General features: G+C 41.6%; 1 protein-coding gene across 1 annotated transcript in view; it reads left to right on the top strand.

Moving 5' to 3' along the window:
• insrb (insulin receptor b) overlaps positions 1 to 23,730 on the top strand; it is an 85,097-nt gene that overhangs the window by 24,867 nt on the left and 36,500 nt on the right. The window contains exon 3 of the mRNA XM_034707035.1: positions 649 to 1,197. Coding sequence (XP_034562926.1) covers positions 649 to 1,197 — 549 coding nt within the window. The remainder of the gene's footprint in view (positions 1 to 648; positions 1,198 to 23,730) is intronic.

The following is a 23,730-nucleotide window of genomic DNA, read 5'->3' on the forward strand; positions in this document are numbered from 1 at the left end:
CTTATTTGGGCAAAACTCATAATCTTAATATCTTCTGAACCGTCACGTTAGAAAAAAATTCACCCCCGTACAGTGTGTGCCGATAGAGAGATTAGCTTCGTAGGGCCAAGACGTTTTTTGAACCAGGCTGTAAACATGTTTATTAATGCTGCAAAGATCGTCTTGTGCATGACAAGTTTTGCACTCAGCTGCAACGTCTTTTTCGGACTTAAACGAAAAATACTGCATCACGGCAGACATCGTTCCTGCTCATAGCACATGCTGTTGATGTGAGTGGGCTCTGCATGCTGGATCCGGGCGCTGCTGGATAGAAGTGCTGGAGCGGAGTCTGGAATGGACTGCTTATATCGGAGTGCTTAATTGGAGATTTTAGATGCAAGCCGATATAATCCGATTCTGTTTTTTTTGCTGATATCGGACCCGATATGCGATATCAATATCGGATTATGACACCCCTAGTGAACAACCCCTAAAAATTACAATTTGGCACAAGACTGACCACAAAGAAACTGACGAACATTTCCACTGTTTCCTGAGATCCTTACATCCTCACATAACAATTGTTTGAGAAAAATGAGATTATCATCTGATGAATTAGTGAAAAGCTAGCGCTGTCTCTTACATCTTCCTCCATTTCTTTCTTTTCAGTCTGCCAAAGCAAAGACATCCGGAACAATGTGACCAACCTCCAGTCACTGGAGAACTGCACCATCATCGAGGGCCACCTCAAGATCCTGCTTATGTTTAAGACCAAGACCGATGACTTCCGAGGCCTCAGCTACCCTAAACTCAGAGTGGTGACAGACTACGTGCTGCTATTCAGGGTCTATGGCCTGGATTCCCTCACCGATCTCTTCCCCAACCTGACGGTGGTCCGAGGAAACAACCTCTTCTTCAACTACGCTCTGGTGATTTACGAGATGCTGCAGCTGAAGGAGGTGGGACTCCACAGTCTCATGAACATCACTCGAGGCGCTGTGAGAATCGAGAAGAATCCAGACCTGTGTTACCTGGCCACTCTGGATTGGTCCAAGATCCTAGACTCGGTGGAGGACAACTTCATTGTGGCTAATAAGAACGATCGAGAGTGTGGAGATGTGTGTCCTGGCACGGCTCAGGGTCAGACAATCTGCTCGCAGAATACCATCAATGGACACTTCAGGGGGCGATGCTGGTCACAGAGCCACTGCCAGAGAAGTAAGTGCTTAAGTGTGTGTCAGTCTGTGTTAACAAGATTTAATTGTGGAAACGGAATTTTGTATGTCTTTAAATTTTATACTTTGGATAATAATTAAGGTAAGAAATAATGCAGATCGTATCATTTAAAGCACAAGGAACAGGGACTGATAATAGCTCATTCTGCACTTCTAATGGTGGAATTTTATTTAAACATGTTGTAGCCCCTCAGCTGACAGAGAGACTCCACAGCAACAACATACAACCAACTCAGATACAGTATTTCTGAGCTCACAGTGTAAGACTTTACAACTCTTGCTTCATTCCAGAAAGCAATTTGATCGCTCTCAGGTGTTCCAACCAGCCTGTTTTGCCAAACACAAAAGAAGACTGACATTTATACACGGAGCAGTGGAAAAATTTCCATATCGACTGGCTGTTGTGTGCAAACATGCTTAGTAGCGCCTTCCCTGGCTCCAAAGTGGTCCTTTGAGACACATAATGAGAATATGCACTACAGACTTTTTTTTTCCCCCTTCCAGAAATCAATCGAGACGACAGATGTTTTCATTCCAGATGGTTTATGTAATGATTTCTATGATGCGGAGGGCTGCTCCTAATATCAGCGGCAAGGGGTCGTGGTCTGATTAGCATTCATTGACTGGAGCATTGTGGGCAAATGATCTGTAATTATGGGCTTGCGATCTGCTTGATGTGTGAAATGACCCAACTGCTTTGTCGTGTCAGGGAATAGCAAACTCAAGGGTGGGCATAAAGGGAAAAATAATTGCAATAAAAGATAGATAGTAAGAGTAAAGGGTTGATGGAAATTAACTTTTTTTCTTGAAAAATTCACAGATTTTCTCTCATTTAAGTCAGAACGGGTTTAAGTTTACTTGTTGCTGCAGCCAGCTGCCAAAGTGCCGGCCTGTCAGCCAGTAAGCCAGTCTGTCAGTCAGTCTGTCCGCTGCTACCATAAACACACAGAATGGCTTCTATTGTAAGACACACAGGGAGAATGCTTATTATTTTTTTCAAGGCGATTATAGCTTGTGTTGTTTTTTTTTTTCCCTTCCGTCCATGTGTCCGACATAAAGGCCAGCGTTCAAAGCAGAACGACCTCGGCCATGTTTATACTCTGACATCCACTGTTGCAGCCCACATATAACGTTGGCTCCTCGATTCTCTGCCAGGTCTCAGTCACTGTTGGGAAAGTAATACAGGAAATAGTTCCCTTTGTGTCTCTGTCTCTGCACACACAAACACACACAGACGCTCTCACACACGTACGCACGTACACGAATGGAGTGAGAGCTTTGACTGAGAAAAGATGTACTTTAATGGATAAGTTAAAACAAGTGTAGCATCATAGAGAAGAATTGGGGCCTGAGATTGCAAAGTTTCTTATGTCACATTTATGAGTTAAAAGTTAAACAATAACACAAATTAAAAATGCAGTTGTTATTGACAGTAGATAGAAAAACATGCAGGTTGGGACAAGATTGTGAAGTGTCTGGATAATGCTAAGAAGTGTGATAGTAAATACAATTGAGCAGTGCATAGTGGCGTTAACTCACTCTTTTTCATGTCTCTTTTTTCACGACTAAACGTCCATTAATTTATCTTGGGGTATCTGATTACTAGCTTTAGCTTCATCCGTATGCATCAAAACACAGTAGGCATGGCTATTAAACCCAGCACCCCATTTAACTGCTAAAACACAGCCATATTACGAAAGCGTTGCTTGTTTGGACTTAATATTTGTTCTCATTAATTACGATAAATGCAGCCTTTGGGGGATGTGTTATTTGTAAGTGCTTGTATTGCAATAACAATGAAATTGTGATGAATTGCTCAGCCCTAGTAAATAACTGTGAGTCTTAGAACCACCCAGACCTTATGAGAACAGAAAAGTCCTTCTTGTGATTCTATTCAAACTTATGAATGAAAATGATGAACTTTATTGATGACAACTGAAGTACAACATTATTACATAGACCTGTCAAAGTGTATTTAGGTGGTTAAAATTGGATTTTACTTCTTTGCAGGATGTCGTTTCATAGGAATTGTATAAAATATTAAAAGTGATAAATCATGCATTAACTAAAGTTATAGGAATGATTCAGATGCAATGAAAAATCTAGTCTATTATTTCCATTTAGAGTATTGATTTGTTTTTTCACAACCTTTTCCTCATTCTTCCACTTTTTATGTGGATAGATTGTACTTGTCAAATAATCACCTTATTCTCCTTAGAGACCTTTTTTTTTTTTTTTTACTTCTACAGAGCTTTCTCTAAAGCCTTTAAAAAAAATACCCTGAATATAGGCCCAGGGCTTAATTTCGAGTCAAACGCCCAGACCATTCAGAAAAAAAGCAAGTCAACTATTGAACAGAAGTATGTGTACAGTACTTCAAACAACCAGTGTGTGTACATGTGCCGTCACGTCTCCTGTGCTGCGGATAGGCCAGGGGAGCAGGTACGTTGCTGTGCTTTGCGTCAAATGACTGGCTCCAGTTTACCAAAGAGCTGTGTGTCCAAGTGGGAGCCATTTCTAAAACATGATGCAATTGCTGCCTGCCCCGTTTGGTAGGGGAGAGAGAGGAGAGGGAGGAGGGAGTGTCAGAAGAAGTCAAAAGAAAACATTCTTCATGTGACCACTCTATCTGATTCTCTTCATTCAAATAAAAATGCCATTAACGCAAAATACAGGTCTGCATTGCACTTTTACCACGGTCCCTGAATGCACCTGCGCTCTGGACAGACAGTCAGCTCATGCAACTCTTTGATGCCAAGGAGTTTATCAAGACTTACTAAATGTGTCTGATGTATCACCAAACTGGATTAAATCAAGCTCTGGACACAGAGCTTTTTACGGTAATGGGCTGAACTCTGCCATGCGCGATACAGAGAGCAGATGAGCATAATGACATCCCGTCATGTAAATAAGATCTGTTTAACAAGTTTAAGACCTGATCTATAAGAGAGGTAACCCTTAATTACTTCTGATGTGATCTGGCGCTATATAGAAAAAAAAAATTAACTGAACTTCCAAGGGGGGCGGGTGCCGCTGTTGGGGGGACGCCCTGCCCCCCCAGTATAATGGTAGGGGAAACACTGATATGTGCACGCTTAATGTAAATGTTGGCGTGTGTTTGTGTGTTTGATGTATGTGTGCCTGTCCTCAATGGAGGTGAAAGCTTGACCTCTACATTGCCTATGATGTGCTTTTAACCTACAGCAACCAAACTCTCTCAGATACTAAGCAGACCCTTAACCCTCCTGTTATGTTGCGGGTCAAATTGACCCATTTTAAAGTTCAAAAACCTAAATAAATGATGATTTAATGGTTATTAATGGAGTTAATAATGAGATTTTTTAAATATATCAGGATTTTTTGGGGTTCTGACACTTTTGAATCATTAAATATGCCCCAGGTCAAGTTGACCCAGGAACATTATTGTTAGGAACGAACATAACAGTAGGGTTAATCAGTGCAGTTTGACAAAAGAAGTTTATGTAAAAATTATATAAGCAGTATGTCTAGTGTAACACCTGTGTGATATGTAAGTAATGCAAGTTATGTAAGAATTCCGTTTTGAAACAGCTCCATACCACTCTTACGTAGCTCATTATATATTGAGGTGTTTTAGCCCCGCAGGTCAACATACAGAGGATGAAAAGTCAAGAGCAGTGAAACTCAATCTGAGAAATGTGCTGTCTTTCGGGTGCTTGTGCAGCGGCATACAGTGCAACACGTGCTGGGTGGTGGAGGTTGGTGGTGGTGGTGGTGTCGTGACGCAGCTGTAGGATCTTTAATTAGGGCTTCTGTGAATGAAAACTCACAGTTTACAAAATTAGACCCACTCGTACACACACATGTGCGCGTGAGCATGAAAGACGCGTCACGCCGGTGCAGGGCGGAGGAACATTAGATGGGGCATTAAAGTTTATGTGTGAGTGGAAACTGTGGGGTTGTTTTTGTTGTGCTTTTACAGGGTTCCAGTTGCCTTAGGTAAGAGCCAAGGGAGAGCCTGCATTCCTCTGATCTTACACATGCCTCTTACAAGCAGGAAAACCACTGTGTGTGTGTGTGTGTGTGTGTGTGTGTGTGTGTGTGTGTGTGTGTGTGTGTGTGTGTGTGTGTGTGTGTGTGTGTGTGTGTGTGTGTGTGTGTGTGTGTGTGTGTGTGTGTGTGTGTGTGTGTGTGTGTGTGCGTGTGTTTTTATATGTGTGAACCAAGACATGTCATGTTTAAGTTTGCAGGGCTCTTGTAAGTAAGTCGGCATTCCAAACATGCTGGATAGTATATGAGATCTGACATTTATTACTAAGTGCTATTTTCTCTGTTTTCTAAGTGTGTGTGTGTGTATCTGAGGCACATATGTATTTTGTGTGTATGTGATTTTTGGGTGTTTACAATTCTGCAGGTAGAGGAGGTCAGTCCTGTTGTAGGTTTTGTCAAGTGCACTCAGGCTGCAATTTTCTCAGCTTTTACAGGGTGTCACCAGTTGCTGTGGCTTTGTTGCCTGATTGAATGTTGGTGGTTGCTCGCTTTTTTCCTCTGGACAGCAGTTGTATAACCGCATACTTCAAAGGTGGTAGTGCTGTGTTGCAATGTTGAGCAGAAACTCAGTCGATGCACTTTTCATGGTGAAAAATCTTCTTGAAATCAGAACAATCATCAGCCTTAAGTTAGCAACAGATTGTCACATGTCACCCACTATCTAATTATAATATAATGATGTAATATAGATTGTATAATAAAGAGAAAATATTAAATCATTTAATTTAAAAAAACTAATTTTAAAGAGAAAGGACCTGAATTTATTTGACGAGAGAGAGCTTTGTTTATGTGTGTTGACTCTACACATACCTGTGCTTGCAAAACCCTGCCTAAACACTAGTGGGCAGTGCAATTTCTATGCATGTCATATTGTTAGTTTCTAGACCCCCTACATTTGTGAACAGGAAACCATAGCGACTCTCACCATCTTAGCCGAGCGTATTATGCTAATCAGTGTTTAGCAGCAGTCGATCATACTACAGTTATCGCAAAGATGAAAAGAGAGGAGGATGGCCAATGTCCAGCGATATGGCCAAAATGTTGTAAATGCAGGAAATTATGATGCTACCAAGCGGCAACCTCGGGTCTAAAAATGAGTCCAATTCGGAAGTGCTAAAAACTGCAGTTCATCAAGGATCTGCTTGAGGCTGGCTCCGGAAGTACCAGAAACCACATACACACCATTTCCAAAAAGCTGATCTTTACAGCAGAAATAAACATGTTTACAGCCTGGTAGAAAAGACAAGTGTAGTCTGGATAGCTCATTTCTCGATCGGCTCACACTGTGAGGGGATGAATTTTTTTCTTACGTGGCAATTTCAAAGATATTTAGGTTACAAGTTTTCCAATGAGAGGCACAGCTGACTTGATTGACAGGCGGGAACACTGTAGCTGTTTGCGAGGAAGCTCAAAGCCTGCCTCTTTACGTCTCAAACGCTTGACAGCAGCAATATGGCTGAATATGGCTCAAAACAGCGCTTCAGAAACAGATTGGTGACGTGACGGATACTACGTCCATATTTTATACAGTCTATGGATGCTACCAAGCAGACCAATTGCAGGACATGCGGCCTTGTTTGATGCATAGTTACACATTTGGGGAGGTGAACGTCTGGCTATATGTGCATAGGCTTCTGCGTAAGCTCGGGGCTACAGGGATTTATGGTGCATGATATATGGTGTAAGACATGGTGTAGATTCAACAGAGTATAAAGCCCACTAGAGGCAGATTGCTAGCTGGAAAAAAGAACAGATGACAGAGAACAAGATTTGAAAATAAAAAGAGAGTGGGAGGCAAAACACAGATAGGAAGGAATTAAGGGTAAAAGCTTAGAGACTGTATCCTCTTAAATACTGAAACACCCCAACACTGCAACAGCACCAGAACAAAGTTTTGCGATGACCACGCCTTTATACTCACATATTACACCCCAGAACAATGTAATATTGGTGTCCCAGTGTGCATTTCCCATCATATTACAACAGTTGCGGGAGCATGAGAGACATGACTTGTAAACACACAGCAGTAATGCTGCACACACGCACGCACACACGCACGCACGCACGCACGCACGCACGCACGCACGCACGCACGCACGCACGCACGCATGCATGCATGCACGCAGACATGTGCATACACTCTCTGCTATCCTGCCCTGCTGGCTCCGACACTACACATCACCACTATCTTGCCCACATCCCGCCTCTGTTGCTACACATTACACATTGCAGACGAGACGTAACAGGGGAGTACATATCCCGCTTTGAAACGGCAGTATGTAAGAGCCAAGTGGGAAAGGGAGCAAACAGTGGATCCACTGTTTAGATAAGACTCTATCTGTTTCTGAGGCCTGGCACACTGTGTTCAGCCTCACAGACATCAGCCTGCTCTATGCTTGCACAACTCATAGACACAAAAACACACACACACACACACACACACACACACACACACACACACACACACACACACACACACGCAAGCAATGAGGAGAAAGAGCTTTGTAGGTTAAAGTTCATTTTGCCTGCGCCTACATGCTTTGTTGTTTGCTGTATTTGTTTTCAGACAAACACACGCTGGAGTCACAGCTTCAGCTCCACAGTGACAAAAGCCGACGAGGGGGAAGGTGCCCCCCGCTCTATTAGACGAACGACTTTTAGACCGACACAGTCACACAGGTTGAACCTGCACCGGTGGTCGATCTAAATTGGTCAATGTACGTCACTCGACATGGCTTTGTGACCCGCCTTTGGACTAGAGTTGAAAGCGGGTTGTTCAACAGCACCAGGCTTTAAAAAAGACAGGCCTCTCTTCTAATGGGGAGCAAATTTAGTTTTAATCCCTGAGCGTTAAAAGTTATTTAACTCATTCCCAAAAAAAAGAAGGAGGTGGAGTTTACGTTAGCATATAGCAGTTGAGCAATATGGTGGAACTTTTATTTCCAAGAAAAAACTGATGTTTAGACGATCCTTCATGAGCTAAACGTTAGGACTTGGGCTAAGAGACTGCGAGGAAATACACAGAGAAAGTTCCTGGGCTTTCTTTTTGAATAAAATATTCAGAAAAAATATTTTCATGTGCGTGTCCCAAAACTTTCCCTCTGTGTAAGACTGTTTCGCTTTAATTGTTCTCTTTTGTATTCTTTTACAATTTAAAACCCTACTTTGAAGACGAAGATCTATCCCACAGTTACAGAACAGTTTGTTTCTCTCAAGTAATCAGAACTGATTAAACCCTAGCTGCTAGTCCGAGTTGCCTCGGTAATGAAAATTGTCATTTATGGTATTTTCCGGGCTGTTTATGACTTTTCCATTAGTGTTTTATTCCTCATGCTATCAAATGAAAGTCGACATTCGGTGTGGATAAGACGAGGACCAGATGAAGAGGCCAAGAGGGGAAGAGAAGGGGTTGGGCAAAGCAAAATAAACAGAGCAAAACAAACATGACGGGGCGTTTCAAGTGTGGCTCCCAGGTACACACACAGATGCACACTAAAAAAAAACCACACTTACACTTTCAGATAAACACACACTTTTGGCCAGCTCAGCTAGAGGAGGCTAAAGAGAGAAAGAAAATGACAGTATTAAGGATTGTGGAGCCCAATGGAGCGTGCTGTTGGCCTGCACCCACCACAACCAAACAAAAACACTTAACCGGCCCAGCCACCTAATTGGAGAGTAAAAGAGTCTCCGCTCAGGCTGTTTCCAGACTCACCTCTCTTTTCATTCCTTCTTTTTCTTAGGTTCAGTTTCTACTGTTGCTTCTAATCAAAAGTAAATTACCTTAAGCTGCTGAATAACCATTAAGTGTGCAGTGACACAGGGAACATGAGGAGTGGGTCCAAAAGGGATAAGAGTGCTCGTGTGTAGAAGTGTTACGCTCTCTGTAAAGGGTGTTCATGAATCTCACAAGTAACAGCAAAAGGATGTGTCCTCAATGTTTGTAAGAGTCCCAGGGTCTTTGTTGATGAAGGGGAATACCCTTTGTTGATGTTTTGGCTCTTTTGTTTAAAACCAGCCTTCAAACAGAATTAGTTTTGGACTTGTTTAATAGGGAGAGACTACCAGGGTTCTTCAATTAGTTACTCTCACGACTGAGGCTGCAAATAAAGAGGATTTTTATTCCTTGTTAATCTGCAGACCATTTTCCCTATTTTTCAGTTCATGTTAAAGAAAAACAAACTAAAACAAAGCCTAAATATTCTTCTTTGCTCGTCATAAATGGCAAGAAAAGCCGTAAATCCTCCAAAATGAAGCCCCCAAAGCAGCAAATATCTGGCAACCCTTCTTGAAAAGAATAATAGATTCTTAAAATATTCAGCCATCAATTTTATTTCTATCAATAAATCATCGCGACCAGACACATTATTTATGCAAAGAAAGAAAGAACTGAGTGTGAGGACAGTGCAGAGAAAGTGCAGCTCTTCAAAAGGTGATATTCATACTGTAAGTATAGTGTAAATACTTCAACTGTAAATGTCACACTTTGAGTACAGCAAGAACTGTTACAGGAGTTGATAGTGTGCAATCATGAACCTCTATCTAGATGAGAGGGCTTGTTGTTTATGCTGTGTGCCTACCACATGCCAATCACCTATAGGCACACACACACACACACACACACACACACACACACACACACACACACACACACACACACACACACACACACACACACACACACACACACACACACACACACACACACACACACACACGTTCTCTTCCCTCAAGTGAGCAACCGTTGCAAAGGGCATACCATGAAGAAGAGCCGTGAATACATTCAGTAAATACCGAAAAGGGCATATTTGTAAAATTTGTCTGTCAGCGTCTAAATACGGTCTGAGAATGAAATAAAATAATTGCATACTTCAGACACTTGAACTTTGACTCTAGCGCTTATTCAGTGAGAGGAGAAACAAGCTGGAAACACAACCAATTTGCCGTCTTCTCCCTCGGTGGTTGGCTGCCTTGGAGCTTGTTTTACAGTTTGCACAATAACTTGTAAACACAAAGAGGAATCGAAAATATAGGGTAATGTTGTTGGGTAATTTTAGGGGAGCTACCTAGCTTTGGATACTGGTTGTTATGTTGCCTTTTATATAGCATACAGTATATCTGAATCTAGACTCATGGTTCTGCAGCATGTTTCCAGAAATCAGTCCAAAGTCAAAGAAGTGAATACCAGTATCTTTCCATCCCTCCGCTCGTTTAAACAGGAAAATGTGGGGAGCCAACACATGAGTGATCCTTACTGAATTGTTTCCCATTTCCTCCTCAGGTCCGGTTTCTGATTAAAGCAATATGATCCTGATATCGATACACTCGTAATCTCACACACAGGAGAGAGAGAGAGCTGCAAACATTTGTCCTCATCTCTCTTTTAGTTAACGCTAAAGACACGGCAGTCCTCTATGATTCTGTCCATATGTGACAGTTCAAGTTTACTGTAGTGGTTTACCTTAATCAAACACAAACACACAAGCGTTAGAGGTACCATAAATATCTAATGAGGGACAAAGAGTGAGAGAAAAAGAAAAAAACTTAACAAGAGGGGAAAGAAGAGGCAAGAAACGATCAAAACAGACAGATGGAGAGAGAGAGAGTTAGTAATCGTGCGTTTGTGTTTTCCTTCCTGGCAGCTTGCATCCTTGTTAACAAATCCAAATTAACTTTGATAAGCTGGCATTAGTTTTCTATCTGTGTTTGTGTGTGTGTGTGTGTGTGTGTGTGTGTGTGTGTGTGTGTGTGTGTGTGTGTGTGTGTGTGTGTGTGTGTGTGTGTGTGTGTGTGTGTGTGTGTGTGTGTGTGTGTGTGTGTGTGTGTGTGTGTGTGTGTGTGTGTGTGTGTGTGTGTGTGTGTGTGTATATATATATATATATTTTCCTCTCCCCGCACTGTTCATGCACTGAGCACTGTAGCAGCAGGCAGTGCTAGCCGGGCACCCCGGGGGATCTGGAAAACTCTCTCTCTCTCTCTCTCTCCTCTCCCTCCTCCAGCTCATCAATGAACGGGCACTCCCACATCCTGCTTTACACACAGACACACACACACACACACACACACACACACACACACACAAACACACAAACACACGGAGTGCATATGCGTATAACTAACGGTGCACGTTCAGATGCACAACAAATACACACATGCGCAGAGAGCCAAGTGGAGCACAAGCGTTCACACAAGGCTAAGTAGAGCACGCTGACACTGCTGCTCAGTATTCTGGCAGGCGATTGGCTGTCAGTGGAGATGCGAGTAGCCTTTATTGTGGAGAATATGGGGGCTTCTGAGGATACCAACATGCTGGAACAAGATGTATGACTGCTACCACTGCTCTGAGTTTGTTTTTTTAAAGGTGTGGTGAAGGAGAAAGTCCTTCATGAACAATATGTACCTTCTTTTGCATTTTTTAAAGAATAAACAATTAATTTGTGTCAGGGTAAGACAAGTGGATAACAAGAAAGATACTCCTATACCTTCGTGATTGAGAGAACAGCTTGATTCCCTCTGTGTTCTCCTGAAAATCCACGTGTGCCCTGTGGAGGGAAGCTTTTTGGCAGCCAAGTGGTTGTTAGAGCCCGAGCTGTCTGAATGGACTTCCTCATTACTTCCTGTCTTTGTCCAAAGCACTTCCTACCGCTGAGCTGTATAACCGGGCCCTGGGGAAGGCTGGCAGCAAGTGAGGAGTGTGGAGTTGAGGGATATTATTTACAGGAGATAGAAATGGGCTATAGATCTGCAGCCACAGTGCCAAAAATCAGACAGGGCTGCAGATGTTTATTTCCTGAATTGTTTTGCAGGCTTTCTGTGCAAGCACACACCAGGTTGTAAACCACATTGTAAGAAATTAGAAATCACTGAGGCGGTCAGGATGAAAGGTAGCAGTGAGGATTGTATGAAGTGTTTGTGAGGAAGGAAAGGTACACAACCTTCCTCCTGATTGGAGAACAGAGATCAGATGGCTGCCTGCTACCAGTTCCGACATAAACCCTACACACATTAACTCACTGTCTGATAAACAGAAGCCTCGGTGTCATAAATTGTGAAAAAAGTGAGCTTTTCCGTGATTTCTGATTTCTTGCACTTGTACAACAAGCTCTTACTACAAGTGAATAAATCCACAGCGCTGACATTATTCAGGTACACCTGAAGGACAGGAGAACAGACAATGATTATAAAAACCTCTCACAATCTTTTACAACACAGGAGACGTGCAGACTTCTAACTGAAAACAGAACATACTTGGTGAAGTGCACAAATGATAACTGTGGTGTAGACAAAATACAAAGCTAACCCCAGGGTCATTACACACAGTATCCTTATTTTTCAGTCTTACAAAACAAGTTTTTTATGACTTCTCCTCAAATAACCCTTTATAGTTATTCATAAAACTCAGAAAAAAAAAATCTGGCATTTTGTCAAACAGCTAATCCAAATCTTCTGGTCTGAAAGTCTGCTACTGTTTCGTAAATAATCGCCTAAAGCATTTTTGGTACATGATTTTATCACTTATTTTCCCCTTCTAAATGGATGTTGCCAACATTTAGAAAGTCTGTCTTCCTTTCATGGTTTAAAACAAACAGATGAAAGTCTTCAAACTCACTACATCAAACAGAACTGTGACTATTCCCACTGTTCTATATTTAATATAGATTACTGTGAAACTGCACACAGATGATTTTTCATGTAATGTCAAGTCTGACAGGTGGCTTTTAGTTTTTAAACTGTCGGTATAAAATGAAAGGAATTTGTTTTGAACATTCTTTGAACATTAGTCCCACGTAAGGTGATGTTTCGTAGTCAAACAGACACAGTCTCTACCTGTACACCTCTAACATAAGAAAGCAACCCTGCTGCTTCATCGAGGAGGAAACCTCTGCATGCTCTAAAGTACACGATCCCAGAACCACGTGTTAGAGGCTTAACTTAGTCTGTAACCACTGCTACTAGTATGTACTGTATTTGGAATATGTGATGCTTATGCTCTGTCAAATACTTGGAATTTCATGGGTGGCTTTGAGGTAGTTCGACGGCTGGGGTTTGGGAGGGATGTTTGGACCTTTGAAAAATTTGCAAGAATTTTGTTGTTACATCACCGTCTTGGGAAAGCAGCGTTTCCCACAGGTTGAGAGTGTGTTCGTGGCAGTTTGGGGGTTGTGGAGTTCATTCTCATCTGACACCACCTGACACATGATAAATTATTATTCTGCTTTCTGTTTATTATTTATTGCTGCGACCTTAATGTTTACACCTTGATTTGGGTGTGCGAGAACAGTCTAATGAAACGTGCGTAATTAAAAAAGCCCTCGGTACAAATCATCTTTGTTTTCCTAAAGTTACTTGCGTCCTCACATGACCTCCCCATCCTTGAATTTGGTGCCAAACCCAATTCTTTCCGTTTAGTTCTGTCCAGACCAAACTCACTTCGCTGAATGTCATGTTCTGGACTTTCAAGTAACCGACCTCTTCCTTGAACAGTTTAACTGTGTTCTCTCAGTGCTGAAAAACACAGAGCCCTCCGAGGAGTGCAGCCCTACCCAGCATGTAAGTGTCTGGGAAAGAGGCAGAATTCTCAGTAAACAGGCGCTTTGATGGTGACCAGCTCTCCTGTGAGGGCTGGAATGGTGCAGTCCAGAGAACCTCTGTCTATTTAAGGCCATTTCAGCGACACTAGGCTCAGGGATGGGGGTTTGGTATGGATGTGGGGGTGGGGGGCTGGTTGGGGGGGACAGATGCAGGGGAAGATTATTGGGAGAATGTGACCCCGGGCTGACCCACCCAGGTCGGAGGTGAGCAAGAAGAGGGCAGGGGGCCAGAAAGCAGTGGGCCATTTGCTGGACATAACTACAGGGTAGGAAATGGAGACATTTATGTACACACACAATCACTCACAAGCATTCCAGGAGGGCTGACAAAGACAGGAAGTGCCTGTGTGAAACATGGACAGGTGTGTGCTAAGCAGCAGGAACAGACACAGAGAAACAACGTTACTTTTTCTGTTTCCATCCTCTACATTACTCAACTCTCTTCTTCTTAAACTGTCATTTAGCCCCCTCTTACACATGCACAACACTCTTACAAATTCAAGACTTTGCCTGAGACTGCCGACTTGAATATCTGTCAGCTTTAGACTAGATTTAAGTCTCATTAGCTGTTCTGTTTTGTTCTGTGTCCATTTTATTTTCAGCTCTTTCCTTATTTGACGAGCAAGCTTTGGCATCAGAATCAAGAATCAAGAAAGCTTTATTGCCAAGTGAGCTTGCACACACAAGGAATTTGATGTGGTGAATGGAACACTGGTACTTAACAAGACAGTAAGGACAACAAAATATATAAACCTAAAAACTGACCTTAGAAATTCTAAATAAGAATTTGAATAAAAATGGTGTAGAAGTACTTTTAGGACATAAATCAATGAATTAGCTTAAGCCAGAGTGCAAATTTTAGTGTATAATCTAATAATAAAATATGTTATACAATAAATTACAATATTGCACATGGTTGCTGAGATGTTATACATCTCATGCAGATATTTATTATCTCTCATAGCTGGGCCTGCACCTTATTCTTCTAGAAGTTGCATTTTTTTCGGGGCTCAGACTTAACATGTCCTGTTGGTAGAAACTAGAAGAACTATAGTGAAACCGATGAGATAAGAAGCATATCCACTAAAGCGTAGAAATGTGTGACAAGGGTAACATTTGCGTATGACTGAGCCGAACTTGTCAGATAGATAAGATAAGATAAGTCTTGGTGCCAACAGAGTGTGTGTCTATGTGTAAGTGTCATGCGCTGACATACAGGATGTGACACTTTTAAAGACTGAAGGTTTCAGGTCACCTTTCTGGCTCAGTTTCTACAAAATGAACACATTTGTTAGAGCTCATATTTGATAAACTTGAGTTGTTTTGTTCTGCCTCTTCCGTTGTGTGTCCTGATCACGCCACAACAGTCCCGTTGTACAAAAGCACTGTAGTAAAAACATTAAACCCTCGGCTGCCTGTGCCATCTCCTCTCCCTTCCTGATAGCCTGAGTGGTCATATATATTTGCGAGACTGATATAAAACTGCTCCAGTAATCTCCCTCTCTTTGCCTAAACGCATCCCTTGATTATACGAGAGTGGTGACAGTTATAAGACTGCAGTAAAAATGGCTGCTGCTGCTCCACTGTCATCACTATCTCTCTTGCTGCACACATTTATTGAACCATAGTTAAAAGTTTGCAGCAGAGAATATGTCCACACCTCTTCTCGCTTCACTTCAATGACCTGTTAATCATTTTATCCACATGCTCTGGGATGTGTAGTCTTTTAATGCTGAGAAAGCTCTAAGAGAAATTTCGGACACGGTTAAAACAGATAAGAAGTAGCCTTTCCTTGCCTCTTTTATCTCTCTCTCTTTCTCTTCCCTACTTCTTCTTTCGCTCCACCTTATGTGAAAGATCCTCCTTCTGCTCTCCCTCCCTTCTCCTTTTTTTCCCTTTCTGTCCCTCTGTTCATTTGCTTTGTGCTCTCTCTCTCTCTTCTCTCTCTCTCTCTCTCTCTCTCTCTCTCTCTCTCTCTCTCTCTCTCTCTCTCTCTCGCTGTCTCCTTCCCTCCTTCCCTCCACCTCTTCCTTCCCCCTCTCACACTGTGGTATGCAGACATGCAGGAATTTCTGGGCCTCAAAATGATAGACCAAACTTGTCAGCCCTGGCTCCTGTTACTAAAGATGGCCGCCCTGGCAGTGTGTACTCTTGCGATTGGTGCACGTTTTGAGTTACTCACCATGTGATTGGTCACAACATGTTTGTCCGCAGCTCCTGTGTTTCTGGCAGTTGTGTTAGATTCCTGTTTTTGTTTGTATCAGATACAGTTTTGTGTTATCCGCGACTTCCCAGTGACTATAACTCTTCCTATCTTTTTTTCCTCTGCAAGGTTTTGGCTGCAGGGACACATGCGTTACTGCATGCTGCTGTGTTTGTGTTCTGATGTGTGTGAATGAGGGGCGTGTCACTCCACCCAGCTTAAGAAAAGTGTAAACAAGGGAGCAAACTGCAACACGAGATGAAGACTGTTCAGACTTCATCTAAAAAAACCTGTTTTTTAAATAGATTTCCAGATTATTTAAATACTGTGTGGTCTATGAAATGTAAGGAAAAGAGGGGTGCCAGTTTAGCTTGTGGTTAAATCACTTGCAAAATGTGGCTACACTCCTTAAGCTCAAATCTGACGCAGCGACCTCTGCCCTATGTCATTCCCCTCCTTGTTTCCTGCTCTATCCACTACCCTGTCTCCTAAAGGCACACACAATCCTCAAAATCAACCCATCCCTGTGATAAGTAAATTAGAAAAAGTTAGAAACAAGGGATATACATTTTAAGTATTTTCCGTAATCGATTTTTGGAAATGTTAACGATCAATTATTGATTAATCAATAAAAAAAACATTATTATTCTTATTTGAAAAACAAGGCCAAATACTTTTTTTCCCCCAAAATTATATTTTCTACAGCAAAAAAATGCATATAACTGACGGTATTGAATACAGGTACATGTTTCATACTGATTATCAACGATCAGGCTCATAAAAATAATCTCCGTGGACATAGTCTTATAAAGTGAAGGCTCATAATACTAACAGAAAAGTACTTCAGACTCACAGTGTCCAGTTTTCTGCCTACTTGTTCTTCTTGAGATAAATAAACATCTGTATTCGGTCAGGTGTCCACGTGACGGAAAATTGAAAACAAAAATGTGTGTTTCGACTAATGTCTTAACAATCAATTAATCGATAATCGATTAATTGTGTACATCCCTATTAGGAACAACACAAAAAGTTCTTAAAACTGTAAATTGTTCTCTGCAAACCCGGTTATATTCATTTTGCTAACACAAGTTGAAGAAAACACACAGAAACTAACTGCTGAGCTCAAATTCCACCCTTCACATCTACTGAGCGCGCTCCTTGCATATATTGAAGATGACACTGAGTTGCACCCATAGCTTGTCCTTAATATAGACTATGAGCTAGTCTCTTACGACGCGTGTTTTTGTATCACCAGGCAGAATGACGTCCAGCCCAGCTAATATTTAGCATGCCTTGGCTGCTGCCTCCTCTCTCCAGTGTCTCCTGCTCTGGGCCTTGTGATGGCATTGTTGCAGCTAAATAAGGTTCTGCTGCGGCACTCTGCTCGCTGCCTGTCATCCACGCACGCCGCACACTGCTGTCAGCTGCACACACACATGACAGGGATGAGTCTCACTGAGATGTTTCGCTGGTGTTCTGGATGAACTGTGCTGCACCTGTGTGTGTGTGTGTGTGTGTGTGTGTGTGTGTACACACCTCATACATCATCTGACTTCTTGTTGTGAGATCCATAACTTGAAGAGAGAGTGGATTTTTTTTTTTCTCCTGAGGAATTTTGCTGTCATGTGCTGTCAGTTTTCCTCTTTTAGTTCACCTCTTGAGTGTGTACTGTACCAACACTTGACCTACATGAAGCAGAATTTAGGTTAATGAGATCAACTGGACCCACAGTATTTCTGGTGCGTGGACAGTAAGCATGTGACCCAGTGTAATTTATATCAATCCTGAAGGAGGAGCAGAGGAGGTTAGCAGACACACAACAACACTAGCCCATCTGAAGACCCTGTGCCATAGTGGATTGGATTCTTATCGCCCTTTTACACATGATTGTTGCTGTCATACATCAGTTAGCTCGTCTAGCTCATTTCACTCTCCGGAGGGTTAAATATAGCCAATGAGTAAGACCATCTTTGAACCAGAAGTTCTGATAATACTGGCATTGAAAGGATTACAACAAATACTTGCAGCTGCATATCCTGTACTGGATGCATAGAAACGGTCTGTGAGGTGAAGTCTGACGTCACTTTTCTGCACCCTGCACATTGCGATTTCATTTTCGAGTTGGTTTGGATTTTGTGACAGATTTAGCGGGGCAGATTTGAAAATGAAAAAAGCAGTATCCTTTCCGTTTTCATTTCAGGTATGTTACAAAATGTGCAAACTTGAACATGAAAGTTAAAATGAAAAAGGAAGGATTGCTTTTTCATTTTAGTAAAAAAATGCATATTCATTCTGAACATTAAAAAGCATTTCTGTGAATGCATTTTAATTTTCAAATTGTCTTTTTAATTAGAATTATAATACTTATTCAGGAGGGGCATTTTTTGAAAATTAAAAAGCAAATGTCATTTTCTTTTAAATTTTAATTGTGTAACATAATTAGCATAGCTGAAGATGAAAATTAAAATGCAAATAGGATTATTGAATATTAATTTTATATATGAGTCAAATAATGCACACATATTTAGAAAGTTAAAAAGTATTTCTGTTATTACAGTTTAATTTTCAAATTTGCAACTTAAATATTTCAAATGATAACATCTTTCTACATTGTAAAAACCTGGTATTAACCAAAACCAAAGTCTTTGTATCAGGACCAGTATCAGGAAGGACATTTTCCCCCTAGATTCCTTTAATACTGATTGCGGAGGTTGCTCCTATCAAATAAAACACAAAGGGCAAAAAATAAACAATCAAATAAAAGATATCAGATTATGTTTAGGCAATGCAAAGAATACCACATTACCATGCTAAGCTAATTCCTCTGTGTCCAAAACCCAACACTCATATTTAATATCTGTTCACATTTCATTTCTGCATCAATTAAAAAAAAATCATGTTTATTTTAAAACAGAAGGGTCAGTAATTCAGTGTAGGAGTGATGTTTCAATCAAAGCATGAACCTCTGAACAACCCAGCCTGTCCTTAATGCTTCTTTAAACACAGTTCAAAGTCAGCATTTGGCTGCGTGTGTGCGTCTATGAGTATGTCCATGATTGCCTTTGTATGTGCGACCCCTCTGAGGATTGGATGGCACTGATGGAGGGATGGATGCGGGGAACAGCTTGGATGACAAACTGGGCTCCCGGTTCAGTTTGACGGGACGTATGTCTGTAGGAGGGGGACTGTCTGGCGCTCCATAACTCCATACTGCGGACAGTATGTGCATGTGTAGATTGAGACAGATGCTCCAGTCTCTGCTGCTCATGTGTGCCACTGACAGAGATGAATGTGCCAATAGAGCTTGTGTGGTACTGCGGAGGAATCGCCGTGGTGATGCATGACAATCTTCGCCTGTGCCGGCTGATTGGATGACTGCGTCGCCCCTCCGGTCTCTTATTGGCCAGGTCTGTTGGAACTTGTGTGCTGTGATTGCTGGCAGCCGTTTGATCCAAGCTGCGGTCAAATTAATTAATCATGTTTGTCAAACTGCAAAGAATTTCAAATGAATTTATACATTTTCATGTTCTATTTATGATCTATTATCTCACTTTGAAATCTGGCTTTATGAAGCAGACTGTCGGCTGTTGAGAGCTGCAACAGAGGAATCAATGATCAGTCAATCGCTTTTAAAAGTACATTTGTGCAATGACTTATTTATGTCCTCAAGGTTGCAGAATTCCTCTTACAACTCCCTCAGGGTTGGATTTATATTGATGTATCTATCAATAATCATCATGGTCGTGAATTGATTTATAAAATTAAAGCAAAGGCGCTTCATTTAAGCTGTCCTATCTCATGTCAATACCTTCTTTGAATGCGGTCTAAGACCACATAGAGAGGAAGGTTCTGAATCCTGAGTACAATCTGGTATCTACTTTATTAAAACATAGTATGATTCCCCTCTTTGTGAGAAGTAATATTTGCTCCACACACAGCTACATCAACAGTTCCTTCAGTGAACACTTCCCTGTTCCAGGAGCTGGCTTGGGCTGCTGATAGCATCAATCACCAGTACCTGTTTACTGTCTCCAGTTAACCACTGTCCCCCCAGACCGCCCAGACTCCTCTTTCTGCTCTGATTTAATTGAGCCCTCATTCTACTTTTTAAAATCGTATTACAAAGACACACACACACACGCGCGCCCACGCACACACACACACACACACACACACACACGCGCGCCCACGCACACACACACACACACTCACACACACACACACACACACACACACACACACACACACACACACACACACACACACACACACACACACACACACACGGCTGTTTACCTCTGCCCGTCCAATGTTCTGTGGCAGAGAATCACATCTGTTTCACAGTGGTGTTGTGGTGTTGAAGCATGGATCATATTTAGAAGCTGACCACAAAAACTTGGATCTGCTGCACAGCAAAAACTCAGCGAGCAGCTCGTTCTGGTGTGTTTGTTATTTAGGGATTCCAGCGAGTAAACACAATGGAAGAATTAACACGTTTTCACAAACTTACTTAATTAGGTGTTTCTCTTTAATCTTCAGAATAAGCAATTACAGGATGTACAGTAACACACCTGTTAGTGTGTGGATATGCAAGCCTGTAAATGCTACTGTTCCAGAAACTGCTCCCTACTCATCACATGTGGATGTTTTCTTCCCCCCTCCCTCACACACTTTTCTTAGAATAACAGGCATCCAGTAGCCAGCTGAGCTGCAGGCGGCATCTTCTTTTCTGGGCTGCCTTCACTGTGTTTGCTTTGGCACCATCCGCAGATAGAATTCCTGCTCTGTCTTTTATTGTTTGCTGGATGTGTGTAAATCCGCTCTGGGGCGGCTTTGTGTTGGTCTGCCCCAGGGTCAATAACTTCAGGGTGTGTGATGTTGCACACGTACAGAATACCCTTCACTAAACCTGGTAAACACTTAAAGTATAGGTTGTGTTTTTACGATGTTGTCCTTGTAGTACAGTGTTAACACTGGGGTGTTGGTTCAGGGATCATTCAAGACTCATCAAAATGATTTCAGGTGTTCAACAGCACAACCTGTGCACCTTTATGCAACCACTACAACTTTTCCTCCCCACAAACTCACAATTGAAGTATTTGCCAAGATCTCCTGAAGGTGCTCGCCCTTGAGTAGGAATCTTATCAAAGAGTCAGAACAAAAAAATCTGCCATTTTTAACAGAACTTACACAAGAGCTGGTGCCAAAGCTTGCTGGTGAAATTGTCTCAGATATTCTTTATTGGTCCCCTTCAAACTGACAATAAACACAGATTTCTCCTTGGTTGTTTAATGGATGTGATATTGAACGTAGCTGCAGAAACAGACTCTCATTCAACATCACCATTGTGACTGTTTCTTGCAGAGACAGATCAAGGTTTTGAAAAAGCAGCAACATATTGCTTGATTATTTTATCTACTTCTTCTTGTTGACTGAGTTAACAGGGGTAGCGTTTTCTATGTGGCAAAGGTAGTGTTGTCAGTTTTTCTGTTTACCTCTTGCTGCTTTGTTCCAGTGAAAAGCTTCTTCTCTCTTTGTGTGCCACCCACCCACTCTGTCTCCTGCTGGAGGGGGGCCTCTGTCGACAACACCTGCTCCCCCCAAGGATAAGCAGGGGCCTCTTCCGTCCCTTGACACCTTTTTTCCCTTTTCTAACATATGAGCTGTGCTCCTTATTCCTTTGTCTCATACCTAGTGTACATGTATTATGTATGTGCATACAAGCAAGCCACACATATGGCCACATGCTCTATTGTGGTCGGTCCTTTTCCTGTAGCAGTCACCCCGCTGTTTAAATCCCTCAGCTGGGGGCTTGTTTTTCAGTTAGACCTTTTAAAGAGGAGGCCGTGTGCCTGAGGGTGGCTGAGGACACAGCTCCTGTCTACTTTGTGCCTCTAAGGTCTGCGTTTTGCCCGACCTGCAGCTGTGATATCTTGTGGAGATATGAAATATAAAACAGCATCTTGTGCACTGTGGTGCCCCCTGTCAGAGACCTAATGGGTGTTAGCTGGAAAGAAAAACATGCAGCAATGATTTTATTCTTTGTTTGCTTAATCTAACTTAGCATATCCGGATATAGAATGAAAAAAAAAAGAAGCTACACAACATCCAAAGGCCCTCAAGTCAATAAAAGGGCAGAAGCTAGGGATGCATGATATTGGGATATTGGATTGTTTGCCGATATTTTACAACTCATGTAGTCGATTGCCGATACCGATATTTTTTCCCGCACACCTAATTGCAGAGATCATCAATTTTCTTCTGTACTACAGTACTATGGTGAAACTCTTATCACATTTGTTATGTAATATTCATTTCTTGTGCAAAATAAGAAAAACATTTAATACTTAAAACTGTATATTTATTTATGACAACTGCTTTCAAACAAAATTCATACAAAAAGATACATCCCTCTTCAAACTGGGATGATGCTCTCCCTGAGACAATCATAACAATACCCACAACCAGGGCAAATGTGGACAATTTCACATTTGACAGAAAGTAAACCTAACCTCTGTTCACAGGGAATATGTGAAAAGTGCAACTGTACAGCAATTAAACCCAAATTAAATAAAATAGTTTACTCTTTCACAGTAAATGTGCCTAAATGAGTCAGCTACATGTACCTTACAGACTGCTGCTTAAATTCAAATTTAACTTAACACATGAGCCCAACATGTGTGCAGCAGCCCATTATTTTATCAGTTAATTATATCGGTGGATATCGGCGTGTTGGCTGATATGCAATAGTTCATTTTTAAGCCAATATCGTCCGATACTGATAATGTGCCGATAATATCATGCATCCTTAGCAGAAACATTTAAATTCCTGGTTTGTATTTCTGACATGTCGTCATGTATTTTGTTGTTTGCTCTGAGTAGTCCTGCAGACTAATTGGCACAGGATGTACAGAGTGCATGTGCAAGGAGCTTACAAAACCCATTGCCAATTACTGAGGTGCTAATTTCATATAGATGATTTAAATATTTTGATCCTGCAGTGTCGTTACCAAGCGACTCAGTGTTGAGAACAGATGCATGTCTTTGTTTTTCTACCACAATTACCTCTGGATGGTGTTGGACCAGATGTACTCCCATTGCTGCAGTGCTTCATTTTGCCTGGACACATTTTCCAATCTGCATGAGCTGCTTTTTTTTTTTTTTTTTTTTTTTTTACTTTTAATGTGAAATCCAAGATACAATGAAATAAGATGTTTTGCTTGATCAGAGGCTCTCTTTTCTCATGTCCTCTGGGCCGTACAGTGGAACAGCAGCTCCTCCCTCTTACTCACAGTCTCACACTTTGCAGCTTTGCAGACAGAAACATGCAGTGAGAGACAGAGAAGTGAGAAACGGAGGTTGGTGTTAATGTTGAGATAAAACCCGACTAAACAATTGTCATCATCTTTTTAAGCATTCAGAATGAATTGAGCGCAGACTTGTCCATAATCAGAATCATCTCTGGCTGTCTTTGTGTCAAAGCTCTGTTTTTTTTCTAACACAGGTGAGGTGTCACAAATCGATCCGCTCATGTGGTCCTCTGCATACTGATGGGAAATTGATCCTGGAGAAACATTATTCAAAGATGGATGGTCCTCGTTCATTACAGTCCATCAGTCATACAAGCTCATCTAAGATGATTATTAATGCATTTGTATTACATATGAAAGTAGCTGTAAAAATGGGCAATTAG

This window comes from Notolabrus celidotus, chromosome 2 (assembly GCF_009762535.1).
Source record: "Notolabrus celidotus isolate fNotCel1 chromosome 2, fNotCel1.pri, whole genome shotgun sequence".
NCBI lineage: Eukaryota > Metazoa > Chordata > Actinopteri > Labriformes > Labridae > Notolabrus > Notolabrus celidotus.